Source organism: Maniola jurtina, chromosome 9 (assembly GCF_905333055.1).
Source record: "Maniola jurtina chromosome 9, ilManJurt1.1, whole genome shotgun sequence".
NCBI classification, from domain to species: domain Eukaryota; kingdom Metazoa; phylum Arthropoda; class Insecta; order Lepidoptera; family Nymphalidae; genus Maniola; species Maniola jurtina.
The window spans coordinates 5,028,957-5,052,218 of NC_060037.1; the positions used below are offsets into that span (position 1 = coordinate 5,028,957).

The window sequence follows — 23,262 nt, forward strand, 5'->3', positions numbered from 1 at the left end:
CTGTTACTTAAGATAGAGTTAAAACAAGACTTGTTAGAGAAATAAATCTGTGCCTTTTAACTCTGCCTAGGTTAACTCTAAATCTGCTCAGATTTAGAAATCAGATCTCAGTCTTATGATTTAGAATATTTGGAAAATTTATGAAAAATGTTTTGAAAATCTACCAGTAGAGACAGTTGAAAAAGAGTTAGGTAATTGATGTTACTGTAGTTGCTACTTTTGAATGCTTAAATATGCATATCCTACCTATTAGCTGGACAATGGACATTTACGTCAATACCTACGCAAAAACGTCCGGGTGAATCCATCATCTAATCGCGATACAAGTCGCATCCAAGTAATTATCGCGTGCATTCGAAGACCAATAAAAAATGTATCCTGTGTTTGAAACGTCCGTGGCACACGCAATGTATGTGGCAAATTGAAAAAGCATTAGGTAAGCGAGAAAGTGGAACAAATTTGTGAAATTCTGGAACATTGTAATCCGTATGGGTAGAGTAGGTATCTTATAAATCTAAATATATTAAAGGATTTCCCAGCTCAGTCTAATTTCGAAAAGTTTATACACTTTATGAGCTTACTGTAAGCCGGGGAATGGTCCCCATAATCATCGGATTATGGAACGAAATCCTTTAGTTAAAAGTTTAGTCCTTTGGTCGTAAGCCTAAGCTGACTGACTGACTGACTGATCTATCAACGCACAGTTCAAACTACCATACATATCAGGCTGAAATTTGGCATGCAGACTATGACGTTAATATCCGCTAACAAGAGATTTTTGAAAATTCAACCTCTACGTGGGTAAAATAAGGGTTGAAATTTGTGGATACCGGGATAAAAGCCTATGTCAGTATGTGGGATAAAAGCTATATATATCTGTGCCAATTAATGTCGTCAAAATAGAAACGGATTAAATAGGTAGATGTTAGCAATACGTACTCCAGAGAACGAAGTTTACACGAGCATCACAATGGAAAATTAAGCAAATCGAAGCTACATCGTAAAAATCTGACATAATTTTTATAATAACAGTGATACGGGTAATTTGTTTCGTAGTAGATAATAGCTTCCAATGAGCTCCCACTAGGAAGCGTGACACGGTGATAATGATTTAAATAACAAACCCACAGTCATGTTATCTCGTAGCCGTTGGTTGGAATAAGCGTTCTACTGCTATTCTATTTGTATTTAGCTATTGGTTAGTTCACATAATTTTGAGATCTGTCGTTTTCCGTAACTCAATACTTATTAAGTCGAAAAACAGTTTTGACTCTTCCGCAGATAGTCAAAGATGAACAAAATTCAACCTTTCTCTCTTTGTCCATAAGTACCTATACCTACAATATCCGAAATATGTAAGTATTAAGGAAGAGGAATAGTTAACAAGTGTAAACTAAAAATTTAAAACACCCCCGACAAGTGAAGGTTACAGTAACTAGAAAAGAGCTGATAACTTTCAAACGGCAGAACCGATTTTCTTGGATTATAGCTAAGAACACTCTCGATCAAGCCACCTTTCAAACAAAAAACTAAATTAAAATCGGTTCAATAGTCTAGGAGCTACGATGCCACAGACAGATACACAGATACACAGACACACAGATACACACGTCAAACTTATAACACCCCTCTTTTTGGGTCGGGGGTTAAAAAGAGATCAGAGGGATGACAAAAAGACAGACGCAAAAAATCTAAAAAGACGAAAGAGAAAAGATCATCGGAAAATGGGAAACTTTTGACATCGTGGAATAAGAAAGTAAGGGATAGAAATAACGAACACCAGGATTACCCTCATGTTTCTCAATTGAGCTGTTTTATTTTTCATTTAATCACCAATTCTACGGTATACTGTTACATTTTATACATTTCCTAGAAGCATTTCGGAATTGTATAGAGTGCCTAGGAATTGTATACAATGCCAAGGAAATGTATCGAATGGTCAACGATAAATACATATTTTGTAGGTACTTTGCAAAAACAAGGCTAGTATTTGAATCATGAAATGACTAGATACTCTATAGAACCACTGAATGATAGACATTTCCGGTGACATATACAATTATACATAAGTATACATTGACTAGTTGGCCAAAAAAAAATTACGTATATTTTGTACGGAGTTGCATCCCAGTTCTCCCGATATAAGGTCCAGCTTTAATTTAGTTGTAACTAGCCGATGCCCGCGACTTCGCCCGCGTGGATTTAGGTTTTTCGATATCCCGTGGGAACTCTTTGATTTTCCGGGATAAAAAGTGGCCTATGTGCTAATCCAGGATATTATCTATCTCCATCCCGAATAGCCAAATCCGTTTAGTAGTTTTTGCGTGAAGGAGTAACAAACATACACACACATACACACATACACACAAACTTTCGCCTTCATAATCTTAGTGTGAAGTGTGATGTGATACCTACCTAGTTTGCTTATCGGTGACCCCATGATTCTAACATTGTAACCATATTGTAACCCATGAATAATCTGTGTAACAACTAGGTAAGTAGATTGTGTTTATTGCGTACCTAAGCCTAACATCAGTTTTTCTAGCTAATCATCGAGCTTATCTAAGCAACTCGCTTGACCTACTGACTCGTCCATAAAACGGCGTCTCCATGTAAAATTACCTACTCGTTTAACATGCCTAAATAATTACCATCATTTAGCTACTTAAACAGGATAAAGTTGAAAACTAAAACCCGAGTAAAATTGTTTTTCTGTCGCTTGGTATATTTTAATGTTGTAGTACATTTATATTTATGAACTCAGAATTTTCTCCTCTTTCATTTGACACCCCACTCGATACAATAGCAAAAAAAAAATTTTGGAGATCCCCACTTTTTTTCATGTAACAGCCGTTAGGTCAATTTTTTGGTATAAAATGTAGCCTATGCCACCCGGACCTTTACGACGAATCGATTGACACCTCATTTATCGAAATCGGCCCAGTAGTTTAGGCGCTACGGTGGAACACACAGAATCTGCATACAAACATACATACATACATAGACTGCTAAATCATAATACCCTTCCTTTTGGCTTTGCCGCAGTCGGGTAAAAATATACGATTCTACTAAATAATATGATATGTTATAAACTGGTCCAATTTCTTTTTTAACTATTTTCCTGTAGGGACCTACCTAGTATTTATCATCTACACTTTCCTACACTTAATATTATAAAGAGGTAAAGTTTGTGAGTTTTGGATGTTGGGGGTAGATTTTGGAACTAATTTCCCACCATAAAGAGGATAATGTTTAAGATTCGCGTCGGCCTAGTTTATGAGTCATCAAAATATTAACATACAGAAAGTACTTACCAAAAGTCCAAAAAAACTGCTTTGCATAGTTACTATGCCTTAGATACGACATAGTATAAATACATAATTCATTCATTGGTATGCGATGCAATAAAACAGACGTGGGAATTTGAAATTCTTATAAAATTGCATACAAGCAGAAGGCATTATTACGTAAACTATTATACCAAACCTTGAAAATACAAAGGCGAGCCGTATTTATATTTATTAATTACTTGAAGTATTTATGATAATAATAATGGATAATGGATGAAGGTCGCTAACAATCGTTGCTGTTTCTATTCGAAGTGTAATTTTTCGGGATTGAAAAGATTTTGATTGGTTGATTCTACGTAAAAAGTTTAAGGGGCATGAGATGGGCCTGCCCGCGAAATTCAAATTTAATTTGGTTTTTCGCAGTTTAAGGAATTAGCTCTTAGTACCGACTAATGTGTCAGAATTAGTCGATATTACAGCTAATTTCTTAACCTGGACCCTTTCAAGTAAAGTTTTTTATATAAACCTGTGAGGATGATACTGCCACTGTCGCAATTGAAAATGCCATAAGCCTACGTTGTCGTATTAGTTTAAAAAATGCGAAAAACCAAATTAAATTTGAATTTCGCGGGCAGGCCCATCGCTTCCACCTTAAACAAAGGTCTCTAAGTTTAGTGATCTTTGAAGAAGACTTTTGGCCAGAACTCTTTAACCATTTCCTTAGTTTTTGAGTCGTAAGGCTGTCTAACAATCGAATTCAGTATTCATCATTATACGTACTTAAGTACATCTAGATTAGACTAGATACCTAATGTAACTTTTGAAATTACACTAGAATCTAGAACCTCCGATAATGAGCCTCTCATAGTATGTGGTAAGCTAAGAGGATAAGGATCAGATTCTTTTTTCAAAATATAATCTTTTACAAGTGCTTTTGAATCGTCAACTGGTTGGAAATAGGTAGGTACTCTCCCTAAAGAGAAAAGAGAGCAAGAAATTCGTAATCATCGATAGTTATAGGTAAAGTTTTTGAGTAAGCAAAACATTATTAAATCAGCTGAGTACGCGTTTAGGTCCAATTTGTATAGTAGTATTTGTAAGACCTGGAGAGGTAGGCGTAAGTTGCATGACGTTTTAAAGCTATAAATAATGTTGTGAATCGTCTGTACACTGTGATGTCGTAAGATGTGACGCAACCAGTATCACGGGACATTTATAGTTTCAGATACGGCTATAATTTTGTTTAGGGAACAGATACAGGAAAATAAATACCTGCCTGCCTTTGAAACAGGTCTGGATGTCGGATGTAGGTATGCGTCCAAAAAATATACTATGGTAGTTTATTGTACACCAAATACAAATTAAATTTTTGTTTTCTTGAAAATATTGCAATAAAACTTAAGGATACTTAGCCTTATTTAATTACTGTACAAATCATGCTCGCGTGTAATGGTGCCAGAAATACTGGCTGCATTTCCCCGCTGGACCGCCAGGCTGTTGGCCTTTGCGCAAAAAAAGAGACAGCCCTTCTGTCACCAGATGAGGCTATTAATTGCGGTGAAACGTGAGTAGTAAGGGATTCGCCGGTTCTGCCCCAGGCCCTGGCCCCCTCCCATGCCTCGCTGCCTCAGCCCCCTCCGTGCCTCGGTCAAAACCTAAAAAAAAAAAAAAAAAAAAAAAAAAAAAAAAAAAAAAAAAAAAAAAAAAAAAAGGTTTTGGGGTACGCTGAATCGATTGCGCTCACTCCCGACGTCGTATCTCTAACGGTTGCAAAGTTAGCTTTTCGAAAAACTAATCCCTAGTTCGTTATCTAATTGCTTAATCACCTACTAATGACGCTCTATTGTTCGCTGGCTCGATGCTTTATTGTATGGGTTTTAAAGGTTTTAAAATGGGTTTTATTTGCCTTCGAATATTGATATACATAACTCACAAAAATATATTTTTTTTCTACTGTATTTTTATTCAATAAATCTACTAAATCTGAACTTGTATAGTAACCCGTAAACATGAAATACAAATACATTATACAATATTCTCCATAAAGAAAAGAAAAATCATAGTATTGTAGGTCCCCTCTATTTTACAAAATCTCGAAATAGTACTCATGTTAATTTATTATTAATCTCAAATAAAACAAACACGCACTATTGCTATATTAAAAATATGTCACGACTAGTTAGCAAGCTAATTTCAAACCAAGAACATGCCATTTATTTATGTGATGGGTGTCTTTTACATTTTCCTACACAGGAGAGATTAGAAACCCACCAACAAAATGTGTTCATATCATTACAGAATTACCAAACAGTTAACTATCTAAAAAAAAAAAAAAAAAATTGGTTTGGACAACCATCATCAAACAATAAAATAAAGTTTGATAAGCGTTTTTAAAACCAATAAATTCATGCTCAAACGATCCCTCTAAACCTTTTACTGAGAATATTCAGAAATACGAAGTGTATAGTTTCGGATATTATATTAAATGTTCATACGATGATAGCCTTTCAAAATATGAAACAAACAGTGGTCCAGATTGCACTAAAGTATTAGAGGACATAAAACTAATATGTAGAAAAAATACTTTTCAAAAACGTCCAAAACCACTAACAAAAGATGATGAAATAACTATTGCAAATTCTCATAACTGTCACATATGCGAATCAAGACTGATTGTCATATTCCTGTAATTTTACATAATCTTAGTAATTATGATGCACATTTCATTGTTCATTCATTAAATTTTACGGAAGGTGAAATCGAAGTAATACCTCAAAATAAAGAAACATATATTTCATTTTCAAAAATATTAAATGTTAATAACCAACAGATAAGTTTGAGATTCATAGATTCTTTCAAATTTTTGCCGTGCAGTCTTGATATATTAGCAAAAAATCTCAATGACGATCAATTTAGATCGTTAAAAAGAAACTTTCTTAACTTTTTTAAAAGGTATTTATCCTTATAAATACATGACTTCCATTGAATGTTTAAAATCATCATCACTCCCATCTCAACCTCAATTTTACAATTTGCTGTCTAATTCCCGTTTCCGATGATAATCATGCAAAAGATATTTGGAATCATTTTTCTTGTCAAAACATGTTGGATTATTCGAATCTGTATTTGCAAACGGATGTTTTGTTATTAACGGATATATATGAAAATTTTCGTGATATTTGCATCAAAACATATGGATTAGATCCAACTCATTATTACACAGCTCCTGGTTTAAGTTGAGATGCCATGCTTAAATATACTCAAATTGAGCTACATAGAGTTATTGACCGACTATGATAAAATAGCTTTTATTAAAACTGGAATCAGAGGAGGCATATCTCAATGTAGCAATCGTTATGCAAAAGCAAATAATCAGTTTATGGAAGATTATGATAAGGAAAAACCCAAATCGTACCTAACATATTTAGATTTACCATGTCCCAGTATCTTCCAACAGGTGGGTTTGAATGGATAAACACTGAAACAAACTTTAAAGTATCAGACACATCGGATATTGGCTTTATTCTTGAAGTCGATTTGGAGTATCCTAATGAACTTCATGATTTGCATTCCGACTTACCTTTATGCCCTGAAAATCTTCGTATCGGGAATTCTAAAGATATCAAGTTAGTACCCAATCTTAATAATAAAACGAAATATAAAATTCATTATAGAAATCTAAAACAATGTCTTAGTATGGGTATAAAGATAACTAAAATTCATAGAATATTAAAATTTAACCAAAGTCCTTGGTTACAAAGATATATAGATTTAATAACGAATATGCGAACTTTGGCTACCTCAGATTTTGAGAAAGATTTTTATAAATTAATGAACAATTCCGTTTTCGGCAAGACTAGGGAAAATATTGAAAAAATAGTCAATGTTAAAATGTTAACGCATTGGGAAAATCGTGGTAAAGTCTTAGGGGCACAAGACTTTTAATTGTTAAACCTGAATTCCATAGCTTAGCCGTTTTCAACGATAACTTGGTAGCAATACAGTTGCGCAGAACCAAATTAACTTATAACAAACCAATTTATTTGGGTTTTTGTATTTTAGACATTTCTAAAACTTTAATGTATGAATTCCATTATAATTTATATGACAAAAAAAAATAACAAGAATATTAAGTTATTGTATACAGATACAGATAGTTTAATTTATCAAATTTATACAGACAATTTTGTCACAAATGACAAATGTGATCTAATTAATTATTTCGATACATCCGATTATAAACAAGTTAATATTTATGGCTATCCAAAAATAAATAAATAAAAGTTAGGGTTCTTTAAAGATGAAAATAATGGGAAAATTTTAAGAGAATTCATAGGATTAAGATCAAAAATGTATGCACTAGATGTGGACCATAAAACTTTTGCAAAAGCAAAAGGAGTTAATAAAAGTGTCACAAAAAATATGACCATGGAAAATTACAGATCGTGTCTACTTGACAAAAAAAAATTCAGTATTGTAATACGAAAGTTAAAATCAATTTCTTAAAACTATATAATATTTACAAGTAAAAAAATGAATAAAAGTCACATCAATTTTAAGAAATGTAATTTTCCCATTATTTTCATCTTTAAAGAACCCTAACTTTTATTTATTTATTTTTGGATAGCCGTAAATATTAACTTGTTTATAATCGGATGTATCGAAATAATTAATTAGATCACATTTGTCATTTGTGACAAAATTGTCTGTATAAATTTGATAAATTAAACTATCTGTATCTGTATACAATAACTTAATACTCTTGTTATTTTTTTTTTTGTCATATAAATTATAATGGAATTCATACATTAAAGTTTTAGAAATGTCTAAAATACAAAAACCCAAATAAATTGGTTTGTTATAAGTTAATTTGGTTCTGCGCAACTGTATTGCTACCAAGTTATCGTTGAAAACGGCTAAGCTATGGAATTCAGGTTTAACAATTAAAAGTCTTGTGCCCCTAAGACTTTACCACGATTTTCCCAATGCGTTAACATTTTAACATTGACTATTTTTTCAATATTTTCCCTAGTCTTGCCGAAAACGGAATTGTTCATTAATTTATAAAAATCTTTCTCAAAATCTGAGGTAGCCAAAGTTCGCATATTCGTTATTAAATCTATATATCTTTGTAACCAAGGACTTTGGTTAAATTTTAATATTCTATGAATTTTAGTTATCTTTATACCCATACTAAGACATTGTTTTAGATTTCTATAATGAATTTTATATTTCGTTTTATTATTAAGATTGGGTACTAACTTGATATCTTTAGAATTCCCGATACGAAGATTTTCAGGGCATAAAGGTAAGTCGGAATGCAAATCATGAAGTTCATTAGGATACTCCAAATCGACTTCAAGAATAAAGCCAATATCCGATGTGTCTGATACTTTAAAGTTTGTTTCAGTGTTTATCCATTCAAACCCACCTGTTGGAAGATACTGGGACATGGTAAATCTAAATATGTTAGGTACGATTTGGGTTTTTCCTTATCATAATCTTCCATAAACTGATTATTTGCTTTTGCATAACGATTGCTACATTGAGATATGCCTCCTCTGATTCCAGTTTTAATAAAAGCTATTTTATCATAGTCGGTCAATAACTCTATGTAGCTCAATTTGAGTATATTTAAGCATGGCATCCCAACTTAAACCAGGAGCTGTGTAATAATGAGTTGGATCTAATCCATATGTTTTGATGCAAATATCACGAAAATTTTCATATATATCCGTTAATAACAAAACATCCGTTTGCAAATACAGATTCGAATAATCCAACATGTTTTGACAAGAAAAATGATTCCAAATATCTTTTGCATGATTATCATCGGAAACGGGAATTAGACAGCAAATTGTAAAATTGAGGTTGAGATGGGAGTGATGATGATTTTAAACATTCAATGGAAGTCATGTATTTATAAGGATAAATACCTTTTAAAAAAGTTAAGAAAGTTTCTTTTTAACGATCTAAATTGATCGTCATTGAGATTTTTTGCTAATATATCAAGACTGCACGGCAAAAATTTGAAAGAATCTATGAATCTCAAACTTATCTGTTGGTTATTAACATTTAATATTTTTGAAAATGAAATATATGTTTCTTTATTTTGAGGTATTACTTCGATTTCACCTTCCGTAAAATTTAATGAATGAACAATGAAATGTGCATCATAATTACTAAGATTATGTAAAATTACAGGAATATGACAATCAGTCTTGATTCGCATATGTGACAGTTATGAGAATTTGCAATAGTTATTTCATCATCTTTTGTTAGTGGTTTTGGACGTTTTTGAAAAGTATTTTTTCTACATATTAGTTTTATGTCCTCTAATACTTTAGTGCAATCTGGACCACTGTTTGTTTCATATTTTGAAAGGCTATCATCGTATGAACATTTAATATAATATCCGAAACTATACACTTCGTATTTCTGAATATTCTCAGTAAAAGGTTTAGAGGGATCGTTTGAGCATGAATTTATTGGTTTTAAAAACGCTTATCAAACTTTATTTTATTGTTTGATGATGGTTGTCCAAACCAATTTTTTTTTTTTTTTTTTAGATAGTTAACTGTTTGGTAATTCTGTAATGATATGAACACATTTTGTTGGTGGGTTTCTAATCTCTCCTGTGTAGGAAAATGTAAAAGACACCCATCACATAAATAAATGGCATGTTCTTGGTTTGAAATTAGCTTGCTAACTAGTCGTGACATATTTTTAATATAGCAATAGTGCGTGTTTGTTTTATTTGAGATTAATAATAAATTAACATGAGTACTATTTCGAGATTTTGTAAAATAGAGGGGACCTACAATACTATGATTTTTCTTTTCTTTATGGAGAATATTGTATAATGTATTTGTATTTCATGTTTACGGGTTACTATACAAGTTCAGATTTAGTAGATTTATTGAATAAAAATACAGTAGAAAAAAAATATATATTTTTGTGAGTTATGTATATCAATATTCGAAGGCAAATAAAACCCATTTTAAAACCTTTAAAACCCATACAATAAAGCATCGAGCCAGCGAACAATAGAGCGTCATTAGTAGGTGATTAAGCAATTAGATAACGAACTAGGGATTAGTTTTTCGAAAAGCTAACTTTGCAACCGTTAGAGATACGACGTCGGGAGTGAGCGCAATCGATTCAGCGTACCCCAAAACCTTTTTTTTTTTTTTTTTTTTTTTTTAGGTTTTGACCGAGGCACGGAGGGGGCTGAGGCAGCGAGGCATGGGAGGGGGCCAGGGCCTGGGGCAGAACCGGCGAATCCCCTACTACTAACGTGTCGTATTTTTTTAATAACAGTTAAAAAAGAAAAAACTGTTACAACCATAAATATAGTGAGAGAGATTGAATAGGCATATTCTAGGCAAGTGCGCTCCATCTTAGGCTGCATCATCACTTGCCAGCAGGTCTGATGGTTAAACGCTAATCTATAAATTAAAGTTAAAAAACTTTGACTGAGACAAACCTAGTAAAAATTAATAATAATCGCCAATGAAATCCTTGCCGTGACCAATGTAGGCCGGAACTCGGCCGGACTTTGATAGAACATGCCACTGTTTAATGATACCTACCTACAAATTAAAACGAAGAACGCAAATTCGTGCGTGTCATTGGAAAGTCAATCAGTCACGTAAATGTGCAAATTCGTAAACTTTCGCGTTTTTCGATGGTTGACAGATGAACGGAAATTGAGACCTACTACTAACTAAGTACTTAGATCTTCAGGAAATCACGTAGTGGTTCATTGCTTTTTTTCGACCTAGCGTGGTTTCTCAATTTTTATTCTCGCTCACTTTGTCCTGGCTTGACCATCGGTTTTTTTTTTGTATTTTATATTGGCTCTCAAGTCTCAAGGATTTTTTCTTTATTTATTTAGGGCATTTTATATCTAAGTACATGTCAGCCCCACGAAGTCTCAAACTTGCAATCAAGATGTCTTGCTGGCGTTTTCTTGGGCAACCACTAGTTTTATCCCATGGAACGACGACAATTTGGGCGATTGGCGACGTCGATTAAGGGCGTAATAAACCGAAGTAACGTGGTTTTCGTACTACAGAAGCATGCTATCTTACGAAATTCTAGAAATCTCTCGTAATCAATCCTATCAGTAATCTGTCGATAGGTTACAATTTTTCCCTGAAGCTGCTATTTTTAACAATTGTATGATCTTTTTACTAACGTCACGTCGTTGCTTAGAAACTTTCTGACAGATTACGGATAGATTGACCTATTATTAATTTCGTCCATTAGACAAGCTTTTTACAACTCATCACGAACCCTGAGCCTAACGTGGATGTGAAAGTTGCAGTAAAGATCAGTATGTTTTTCACCGCAACTGTGAAAGTGAATAGGAACCTTCTAGGCAGACGCGCTCTACCTTACGCCGTATCATCACCTACTGTTTGATGTGACAGCAGTCAAGCCAATATAGTTAAAAAAGCAGTCTCTTGACCTATAATGTTCGCAAATAGATAGACGGACGGGAGACACCTGTGTCGTATATTTACACACCTGCGCAAGTGTTAAATCAAAGTAACCTTTTCGAATGAAATATACTAACAAAGTGCAGGTATAGTGAAATGTAGCGAGTGTAACGAAACCAATGTTAGTTTAATCTTTTATCTTATCTTATATTATCTTTTAATTAATAAGCGTGATTTTTTTTACCCACATTGTTTACAACCTTTACAACTAGGTACAAAGTCGTATTTCTTCCGTATTTCGCGATAAAACAGAACATCAAAGCAAATCAGGCGAGTAGTTACTAGCTATTTGATTAATTTTTTTTTTTGAATTCGATGTTAGTAAATTTATTATTTGATTGCAACGTAACCTAGTGTGATGCAGTCTAAGAATATGGAAGCTGAAATGTGACAATTTCTTTAATAAACTTATAGGTACCATTTGTTTTTAGGCGATATCATAGAGGAATTTTCAGCACAGCTTTGCCGGTAGGATGGTAAGCGCGCTCATTTCGGCGGCATGTTCACTTGACCGAACTAACCCACCGCGCCGGTCAGTCAGTATGGTTTGTTATTTTTAACCCCCGACCCAAAAAGAGGGGTGTTATAAGTTTGACGTGTGTATCTGTGTATCTGTCTGTGGCATCGTAGCTCCTAAACTAATGACCTGATTTTAATTTAGTTTTTTTTTGTTTGAAAGGTGGCTTGATCGAGAGTGTTCTTAGCTATAATCCATGAAAATCGGTTCAGCCGTTTGAAAGTTATCAGCTCTTTTCTAGTTACTGTAACCTTCATTTGTCGGGGGTGTTATAAATTTTTAATTTACACTTGTCGCACCTAAACGAGATAGGCGTGAAACAAAAGGCGCACGTACTAAAACAAGCTTATACGCGTAAAAAAACGGTAATCTGAAACCGCTCTTTATAATTCGCGGTTCAACCATTGCCTAGTGGACGCGTGCCTTAAGCGGTCATTGCTCGATCAGTTGATTCCTATTGAGAACTGAGAAGGGCTCGCCACTCGCCAGTCTCCATCATGTCTTTTTATTTTCTGGGAGCGATCCAACCGCTTCCCAGACTTGAAATCTAAAAATAGCATCATACTGTACCTATGGTTATTACGTTATACATTATTGCGAAGTGCGTAGCTTTATAAAAGTCAACAATAAGCAGTCAAGACGAAATGCTTACTTTTTTACTACAATTTAGCCTTTGCCTGCGATCTGACCTTAAGATGCAGTCGAAGATAGAAGCATTTGGAAGCTGCTTGCTAACCGAAGGGCTGTATCTCATATGTCAATTTCTATCGAACTTACGCCCCTTATAACTAGCTGCGGTAGGACCTAATACTAGAATATTTTGGACCGTCAGATCTTAACATGGCTCTCTCCGTCACTTACTCCATATAATTCTAGTTCCAATTTCATTCGAATATCAAGCAACTAAAGTCCATGAAATTTTGCAGACATATTCTAGAAACTAATATCTGTGCCTGTGGTGTTTTAGATTTTTTTTTAAATATGTAGTTGTAAAATTACAGGGGCTCAAAGATTTGTATGTGGATTTTTAAGACCGCGTAACTTTGAAACCAAATATTTTAACAGAAATCTGGAAAACCACAGGCATAGATATTAGTTTCTAGAATATGTCTGCAAAATTTCATGGACTTCGGTTGCTTAATATTCAAATGAAATTGGAACTACGTTTGTATGGAGCGAGTGACGGAGGGACCCCTCTTAATGTGACCGAACGAAGACGCTCATTAATTCAGACTGGGAAGTCGTATTGTAGAATTAGAAAACAAGATACTAAACTATTAGTCATTGATGTAATGTAATACCACTGTAGTATCTAGTATATCTGCTTATAGTAGTGCCTCATGGCATCGTGCCGGAATGCTGATAATCTTGGCGATAGCTTAGAATATATTCTAAGTATAGAGCGCTTCCATTGACAAAGCAGTAGCTTTGTCAATGGAAGTGATCTATCCCAATATACTCGTAAGATATAAAGATATATTAGAGAAGATATAGAGATTCACACTTTTAGATAATATAACATCAAATGCCCAAATCTAAATAGAAGTTATTGATTGCTGAGCAATAATAAACAAGATTGTTGAAGTTGAAAACTAAAACCTGACTGCGATCGTTTAATAAACGCTGAAAAATTCGAGTAAAATTGTTTTTCTGTCGCTTGGTATATTTTAATGTTGTTATACATTTATACTTATGAACTCAAAATTTTCTATTCTTTCACATCACATTCGATACAATAGCAAAAAAAAAATTTGGAGACCCCCACATAATATAGCCTATGTCACGCGGCGGGCCTTTACAACGAATCAATTGACACCTCATTCATCAAAATAGGAACAGTAGTTTAGCCGCTACGGTGGAACACACAAAATCTGGATACAAATATACATACATATAGGTATACATAGACGGCTAAAATCATAACCCTTCCTTTTGGCTTTGCCGCAGTCGGGTAAATAATAAAATCTGACAACAACTTTCCTGGCAATGTTTTGCGCAAATTAATCAGCCTAGCTTTTCAACACGAAAATGCACTCAGTCATAACTCATAACATTGCCTAAATTGCAGGCGGGCATGACTCAAAAATAATGTCAACGACATTGTTGCTTATCTAAATATGGTTGTTCCTAGTTTCTACCTACTTAAATCATGATCATTGCCAAAATTTTATAGCTGTTATTCGTAAACAAATTAGTAATCATGTCGCTAGATGAACTCACCAGGGAGCATCTGCGTGAATATGACAATATTTACTCAGCGTTTTGTGTAAATTGGCCATGCGATCGGGTGAATGGCCGATTCATAAGAGGGATAACGGCTGTTCGACCTACGATCTTTGATCATTTATTTGACAAACTAATCATGATTGCCAAGACGGGACTATACCCGCCCACTGCTTGCGGTTTTATTTATCGCTACTCGCTAATTCTAATTCTGTGTTTGCTTATAGTTTCGTTCGTATTTATTTTTACCATTCCGTACCTCGAAAGGAAAAACCATTATAGGATTACTTTGTTGTCTGTCTGACCGTCTGTCGTGTCTGTCAAGAAAACCTAGAGAGTAGGTACTGGCCGTTGACCTAGTCGTGGAGTCATGAAATTTGGCAGGTAGTTAGGTTAGGTTTTATAGCACAAGTAAAGGAATAAATCCGAAAACCGTGAATTTGTGGTTACATCATTATAAAAAAAAAATTAAATGTGTTTCAATTTTCAAAGTAAGATAACTAGGTAGGTATACCAAGTGGGGTATCATATATTATGAAAGGGCTTTGCCTGTATTAAAACTGATTTGTATTTACTGCAAAATGCAAAAGGTCGGAAAAATTACCCGAGTACGGAATCCTCGGCGCGCGAGTCTGACTCGCACTTGACCGGTTTTTATTTAACGCTACTCGCTAATTCCGTGTTGGCTTAAAGTTCAAATTTTCGTTCGTATATATTTTTCCTACCACTCTAGGTCGTTTAATATGTTTTATAGCTGTACAAATTTCGAATATGGTAGGTGCTTATAACAGAAAATTCAAATGATTTTCCATTTAGCAGGTTTCCTGTTTAGGAAATATCCTTTAAATTATATACTTAATTGCTGACATTCAGGATGTTTTTCTAGGCAATTTAAGTGTAGCTAATTAATATTCTACTGTCAGTGTGATTTAACTCTGCCTATATTAGGTACAGTGTTTGGTAGGTGTGTTATGACCTATCTTCTTCTATAATGCAACCATGACCAGACATATTTTGTCCATGAGTCAGGCAAACTATCAGATGGTTCTGTGACCATTCCATTCCATTCCTTCAGCCTGTACGTGACCACTGCTGGACAGTGGACAAAGGCCTTATGACTACTGTCTCATATTCCCACTTCCTCCGCCGATACTTGTTGCCACCAGCTACAGCCTACAGTATCACTTGACTGGATCTACCTTCTGGACTTGACTGGAATAAATGAAAGCTACTTTATGTTTCCTTAGATGGATGCTACATTTATGCATCTCTTTTCTTGACTTGACCCATGAAATCCATCCTCGGACTTTCTCTTTCAGCACTTTCCCCTAACATGCTCATCATAATTTTGAATCAAAACCTTCATTCCGAGAGGAGATCCATTTTTTAGTAATCTAGCGATTGGTAGATACTGAATAAGATAATGATGATGATAAATAGTCAGTAATAGTCGGAGGTTTCGGTCGTGGCTAGTTACCACCCTACCGGCAAAGCCGTGCCGCCAAGCAATTTTAGCGTTCCGGTACGAAACCAAAGGGGTATGGTTTTAATAAAAACTGAAACCCCTTCCAGGTTAGCCCGCTTCCATCTTAGACTGCATCATTACTTAACCACCAGGTGAGATTGCTGTCAAGGGCTAACCTGTATCTGAATAAATAAATAAATACTAAATAGTAAAAAAAAACTAAATAGTAAAAACTATTAGCAAGCTGAAGTGGCAATGGGCAGGCCATGCCTGTTGTAGAGGCGATCGTCGCTGGGGCCGGAAAGTCCTAGAGTGGAGACCGTGTTTAAGCAAGCGTAGTGTGGGACGCCCTCCAGCACGTTGGACCGACGATATAAAGCGCCTGGCAGGAAGTGGCTGGATGAGGAAGGCTGAGGACCGGGTGTGGTGGCGCTTTTTAGGGATGGCATACGTCCAACAGTGGACATCCACAGGCTGATGCTGATGATGAAAAAATTTATCTTCCACAGATTCGACCTCAGCAATGCACCAGTAGAAACGCGCGAAATCCTAGTAGAGATGACACACGTTGCAACACAGAATCTCATCGACGAGTGTGACGGAAACGTCTCAGTGATCGTCGAGACGCCTGTCGTGGTCTACATCACCGTCAAGACGACGAACCTTAGCCTTACACTGGACACCCAGGAACAGTACAGGCTTGACGTACAGAGCAAAGGTAACACATCCAATTGTTAATCACGCAAAAATAAGAAAGATCAGTCAGACAGAAGCACGCATATACGTACCTATTCTTAAAGATCCTGGGATCTCCAAATCGTGTCTTTTTTAGGGTTAACGGAACCCTTATAGGATCACTTTGTTGTCTGTCTGTCCCTCTGTCCGTCTGTCGTGTCTGTCAAGAAAACCCTTTTTTAAAAATTTAAATACTAGCTCTTGGCTGCAATCAGACCTGCTAGCAAGTGATGCAGCCTAAGATGGAGCGCGCTTGCCTAGAAGTTGCCTATTCACTCTTGACTTGAAGGTATCCATATTAAAAGTGGAAGAGGAAAGTGTATTGTGAGATAGGCTTGCGCTTGACGACAATCATGCCTGAGAAACAGAGCAATGATGAGATCTAGGTGGGAGTGCGCTTGCCTAGTGGGTTATGATGATTTACTATACTTATCTATCTAATTCGATACTCGCTCTCTCTCTCTCTCTCTCTCGCTCTCTCTTATCTATTACTTATTACTGAGGGTCTTTCCATTATTTACATAATAATAGGAGGTTTCTTGGGATAATAATGCGGTGGGTCCCTCACACACAGAATACCTACTACGCACAGTAAATTTCCTCAATCATTATTTTTTCCAGAATCCAACGCAGTCATTCACATAGTAGCAGAAACAGTCTACGGCGCCCGACATGCCTTAGAAACGTTCACCCAACTGGTCTCTTCAGACAAAATTGACGATGGCGACCAATATAGATGCGGCCTTCGCCTGGTCGCCGGGGCCAAGATTTGGGACCAACCTGTGTACAAATATAGAGGCTTCCTTCTTGACACCTCGAGGAACTTCATACCGATGGATGATATCAAGAGGATGATAGATGCTATGGCAACTGTCAAGATGAACGTCTTCCATTGGCATGTCACCGATTCCCATAGTTTCCCGCTGGAGTCCAAACGCGTACCTCAGTTTACAAGGTAGGTACTTAACAGGGCTCCCTCCGTCACTTACTCCATACAATCGTAGTCCCAATTTCATTTGAATATTAAGCAACCAAAGTCCATGAAATTTCGCAAACATATTCTAGAAACTAATATCTGTGCCTGTGGTGTTTTAGATTTTTCTAAAAATATGTAGTTTTAAAATTACATGGGCTCAAAGATTAGTATGTGAATTTTTAAAACCGCGTAACTTTGAAACCGAATATTTAAACGGAAATCTGAAAACCACAGGCATAGATTAATATCTATGCCTCTGGTGTGTGTTCCCGGAACGTTTCTATAAAATTCCATTGAGTATGATTAGTAAGTATTCCAATGAGAGACAAACTACATTTGTATGGAGCGAGTGGCGGAGAGACCCCTCTTAAATCACCAACTTCCTCAGAAAATTCAATTCAGTCGATTAATTAAAACTAATCAACGTGAACGCTGTAATTGAATTGAATCAGAGTAATGTCCGCGTCGGTTGAGTGTAAGTTCTATTTTCAGAAATAAAACTTTTGACTAGAGCTGTATTATAGCTTCTGGTGGATCAGGACCAGTTAGCATTAGTTTTTTACAATTTTAGTTAACCGATAATATCCCGTGGGAACTCTTTGATTTTCCAAGATAAAAAGTAGCCTAGTGTCAGTATTCACTCTCCAGGTCTTTAACAGAGCAAAGGATTGACTTCACTTTTTGTATGGATACCTACAAAAAGTGAAGTCAATACTTTGCTCCGTTGCGGTATGATTGACGGACATATTTACAAACAAACAAACACATTTTTGCACTTATCATATGGGAATCTCACAGAAGTTTTACTTCAACCGTGCGTAAAGGTACTCATGTTTTTTAGGGTTCCGTACCCTAAAAGGAAAAACAGAACCCTTATAGGATCATTTTATTCTGTCTGTCTGTCTGTCCGTCCGTCCGTCCGTCGTGTCTGTCAAGAAACCTATAGGGTACTTCCCCTTGACCTAGAATCATGAAATTTGGCAGGTAGGTAGGTCTTATAGCACAAGTACAGGAATAAATCTGAAAACCGCAAATTTGTGGTCACATCATTAAAAAAAATAATTAAAATATGTTTCAATTTTCAAAGTAAGATAACTATACCAAGTGGGGTTTCATATGAAAGGGCTTTACCTGTACATTCTAAAACAGATTTTTATTTATTTTTATGCATAATAGTTTTTGATTTATCGTGCAAAATGTTGGAAAAATACCCGAGTACGGAACCCTCAGTGCGCGAGTCTGACTCGCACTCGGCCGTTTTTTTTTTTCAACTATGTAGTCTATTACGCCTCTTCCAGATACGGTGCGTATTCAGCATACGAGATATACTCAGCAGAGGAAGTTCGGGAGCTGGTGCACTACGCGCGCGTGCGCGGTATTCGAGTTATCATTGAGATTGACTCGCCGGCTCACGCTGGCAACGGTTGGCAGTGGGGAAAGGTCGGTTCTTACCATAATTTCTTGGCTCGTACGCTAATAAAGCTAGGTTTGTTTCATATGGAGCAACCATATGAAGCAAACCTAGCTTTATATTTCCGAACATCGTTCTCACTAAACTCAAAACTGTGAAGCAAATGCCAAAATGCCGAAAAAAAAAGCCAAATTGCCAATTCTTCATAAATCAGCTGTTTTAGTATGTAAGTAACTAGTTGAACCTGATCTGTTCGTTAGAAAAGTTAATAATTCCCGTTCCCGTGGGAACTTCATAATAAAAAGTAAATAAATACTCTTATATAGACATGCAACGTGGTGTAAAAATTCCAAACTAATACATTGACTACTTTTCGATTTCTGCGTACACAAACATAGGAAAGCTGAATTTTTGTTAAAAATTATAATTCCAAGCGAAACGCATGGAGTTTCTTGTTCCTAAGGGAACTTTGGAAAAAATTACATTTAAAATAAATCAAAAATAGTATTATAATAGAATCGCATCTCTTAAGAAAGTGTATGTGGTTATATTAATTATCGTACCAATAATTTTTCAGTATTTCAATATTCCAGGTATACGACTTGAAATACTTGAAATACACCTGTCATGACCTAATTGTTCAAGATTTATTTTATTTTTACCAGGAATACGGCTATGGTGACCTAGCAGTATGTGTGAACGCGCGGCAATGGCGCGGTCTATGCATCCAGCCGCCCTGTGGGCAACTCAACCCAGCCAACCCAGACATGTACAAAGTATTACGAGATCTGTACAAAGATGTAGCCGAATACTTGCCCAAGCCTGCACTGTTCCATATGGGAGGAGATGAGGTAATTTAGCTTACAATTGGCATCAGGTAAAAAGAGTTCTAGAATCTAGACGACAGTAGAGAAGATGGGTCTGCGTATACGTTCTGTACTCGAAGTTAAAGATTGCCTGACGAACCAATTGCGCACATACACACGCACCGTCGTTTATCATTGACTTCGCCCACGTGGAAATTATGTAAATTCTAATAAATCCTTGTTTTCTTGAGGAATAGATATTTTCAGTTATTATCATAAAAAAACAATCTCCATCTCCAGAATACTTAAACCAAAAGCTGGTGTACAGTTTCATCAAAATCAGTTCAGAGGTATAATTACTTCGATATAAGTATAGAGAGACACGCACTAAGAAAATAATACAATTATTTTCCATGGTTCGACCATTTGGATCTGAACAGAAACATCTAGATTTATGGCAGAAAATATTATGGTCAGGCACTGGAACTGTTCCCTGGATTCAGTGAGAAATCCGTTCCAGGACTTGTTTGCAATAGCCAAACTGGTGCTTTGGTGGGGCGTAACTTACAAGATTATGGATTTGAATGCAAAAAACAAAATCAACTCCTTTCAGGTTTTCTTGGGTTGCTGGAACTCTTCCGAAGAAATCGTATCGTATATGGAAAGCAAAAACTACGATACAAGCGTGGATGGCTTCATAAAACTATGGTCAGAGTTCCACGAAAAAGCGCTTAATATATGGGACGAAGAACTTGCGGCTCTTGGTCAAGAGCAGCAACCCGTAATGCTTTGGTCTTCGGAGCTCACGCAAAGTCACAGAATACAGAAACATTTGAGCAAAGACAGGTACTTGATAGTAGACTGCCTTATTCCTTCCAGGACAGCCCATTTCTATCTTAAACTGCGCCATCAAATACCATCCGGTAAGATCGCAAGGAACATGTATGGCAGCTTGTAAACCCACTGTAACTACGCAGCATCGCAACGGCTCTGTAAATCACATGGTAATTTTCTTTGCTGTCAGAGTCATTACCCAAAGGACCTTCATCCTAGACCATTACTTCTAGTCCTGATCCAATTTCAAAATTATTAATTCTCAAATTGAATCAGCAGAATCCAGAAATCAAACCTCAGATCTTATACTTTAGTATTCAGGTCAAAGCACACTCCATTGCTAAGAGAGGTAATCATTATTATGAGTGCTTTTCATCTTAGATTGCATCACTTCATATCAACTACCCCACGAATACTAACTATTACCACAGTTTTATTACTAGGAACGTAACGAAACGACACTTACTCCCCTTGCCAATTTATCGTAGCTTATAACGTAGTGGTACGGCTACTGGTATTGCCAACTGGTGTCACTCGGTTCTTACCCTGTCACGCAAGCAAAAAGCACTGTTGCTTACGTTATGTTGCTTTGTAGGTACTTACCCCTATTGTTGTTGCTCGATCAGCTACGCTCAGAACTTAGACTTACACACAAATCGTGTGCGGACATGCCGGTGTTACGATAGTAGTATTAGTTAATTAAATCCATTCGCTTGTATAGTGTATTGGGAGTGTGCTATTGGTCTAATATCTAGTCAAGCTCAAACCCCACATCAATAACCGAGTTCATTAATAATAAAATTATTCTACCTTGTTTTTCCAGATACATAATCGAAGTATGGGAACCAGTGAACAGTCCTTTGTTAATCCAATTGATGCATCTGGGCTACAAAGTGGTTTCCGTGCCCAAAGACATCTGGTACCTGGACCACGGCTTCTGGGGGAAGACCAAATACTCTAACTGGAGGCGGATGTACGCTCATACTTTGCCAAGGGACTCTCATATGCTGGGAGGAGAGGTTGCGGCCTGGAGTGAATACGTTGATTCACAGGGGCTAGGTAATTTTAATATCTTCAGTTACTAAATATTTAACTTTCCTTTTTTAACTTTGAATTCCCTTAAGGTTCATGGATTAGATTGCGCTAATTAATTCCTTCTTGTAATATTAATGTCCTCTTCTTCCTTCCTGTAAATATTAATGTCTCTTTCTAGTCCTGAAGATTCTCTTAAAGAGTCTTGAACTTCTTAAGTCTGAGCAAAGTCAAAACATCCGTTCTAATATTATAAACGCGATTGTGTGTCTGTGTGTCTGCTAGCTTTTTACGGCCCAACTATTTAACCGATTTTGATGAAATTTGGTAGAGAGATAGCTTACATCCCGGGACGGACATAGGCTACTTATTATCCCGGAAAATCAGAGTTCCCACGGGATTCTTAAAGACGCCATCCGTTTAATCATCCGTTTCCATAGGATTTAAAAAAAACCAAATCCACACGATTCGCGGGCATCAGCTAGCATTGATAATTTTGTTTCCAGATACCCGCGTATGGCCGCGCACCGCCGCCGTGGCCGAGCGTCTATGGGCCGACCCCAACAGTGGCGCCATCGCTGCAGAGTCACGCTTACAGCGACTCAGAACTAGGCTCGGTTCTAGAGGCATTCGCGCTGATGTGCTGTCGCCTCAGTGGTGTGCCCAACACGATCACCATTGTGTTTAGGTAACTCCTTCAATATCAATCTGTTAGCTTATGATCTAAAAATATGTAGTCCAGTGGCGCCATCTTAGCAGAGTCGAGTTTAAAGCTACTCAGAACTAGGCTCGGTTCTAGAGACATTCGCGCTTTTGTGCTGTTGCCTCAGTGGTGTGCCCAACACGATCACCATTGTGTTTAGGTAACTCCTTCAATATCAATCTGTTAGCTTATGATCTAAAAATATGTAGTCCAGTGGCGCCATCTTAGCAGAGTCGAGTTTAAAGCTACTCAGAACTAGGCTCGGTTCTAGAGACATTCGCGCTTTTGTGCTGTTGCCTCAGTGGTGTGCCCAACACGATCACCATTGTGTTTAGGTAACTCCTTCAATATCAATCTGTTAGCTTATGATCTAAAAATATGTAGTCCAGTGGCGCCATCTTAGCAGAGTCGAGTTTAAAGCTACTCAGAACTAGGCTCGGTTCTAGAGACATTCGCGCTTTTGTGCTGTTGCCTCAGTGGTGTGCCCAACACGATCACCATTGTGTTTAGGTAACTCCTTCAATATCAATCTGTTAGCTTATGATCTAAAAATATGTAGTCCAGTGGCGCCATCTTAGCAGAGTCGAGTTTAAAGCTACTCAGAACTAGGCTCGGTTCTAGAGACATTCGCGCTTTTGTGCTGTTGCCTCAGTGGTGTGCCCAACACGATCACCATTGTGTTTAGGTAACTCCTTCAATATCAATCTGTTAGCTTATGATCTAAAAATATGTAGTCCAGTGGCGCCATCTTAGCAGAGTCGAGTTT

General features: G+C 36.4%; 1 protein-coding gene across 4 annotated transcripts in view; it reads left to right on the top strand.

The window, feature by feature from the left end:
* LOC123868295 (chitooligosaccharidolytic beta-N-acetylglucosaminidase) overlaps positions 1-23,262 on the top strand; it is a 35,089-nt gene that overhangs the window by 10,139 nt on the left and 1,688 nt on the right. For all 4 annotated transcript variants that reach the window (XM_045910748.1, XM_045910747.1, XM_045910749.1 and 1 more), the window contains exons 4-10: positions 16,509-16,717; positions 17,356-17,689; positions 19,009-19,150; positions 19,787-19,972; positions 20,541-20,773; positions 21,585-21,820; positions 22,300-22,481. In XM_045910748.1, the coding sequence (XP_045766704.1) occupies positions 16,509-16,717; positions 17,356-17,689; positions 19,009-19,150; positions 19,787-19,972; positions 20,541-20,773; positions 21,585-21,820; positions 22,300-22,481 (1,522 nt within the window). The remainder of the gene's footprint in view (positions 1-16,508; positions 16,718-17,355; positions 17,690-19,008; positions 19,151-19,786; positions 19,973-20,540; positions 20,774-21,584; positions 21,821-22,299; positions 22,482-23,262) is intronic.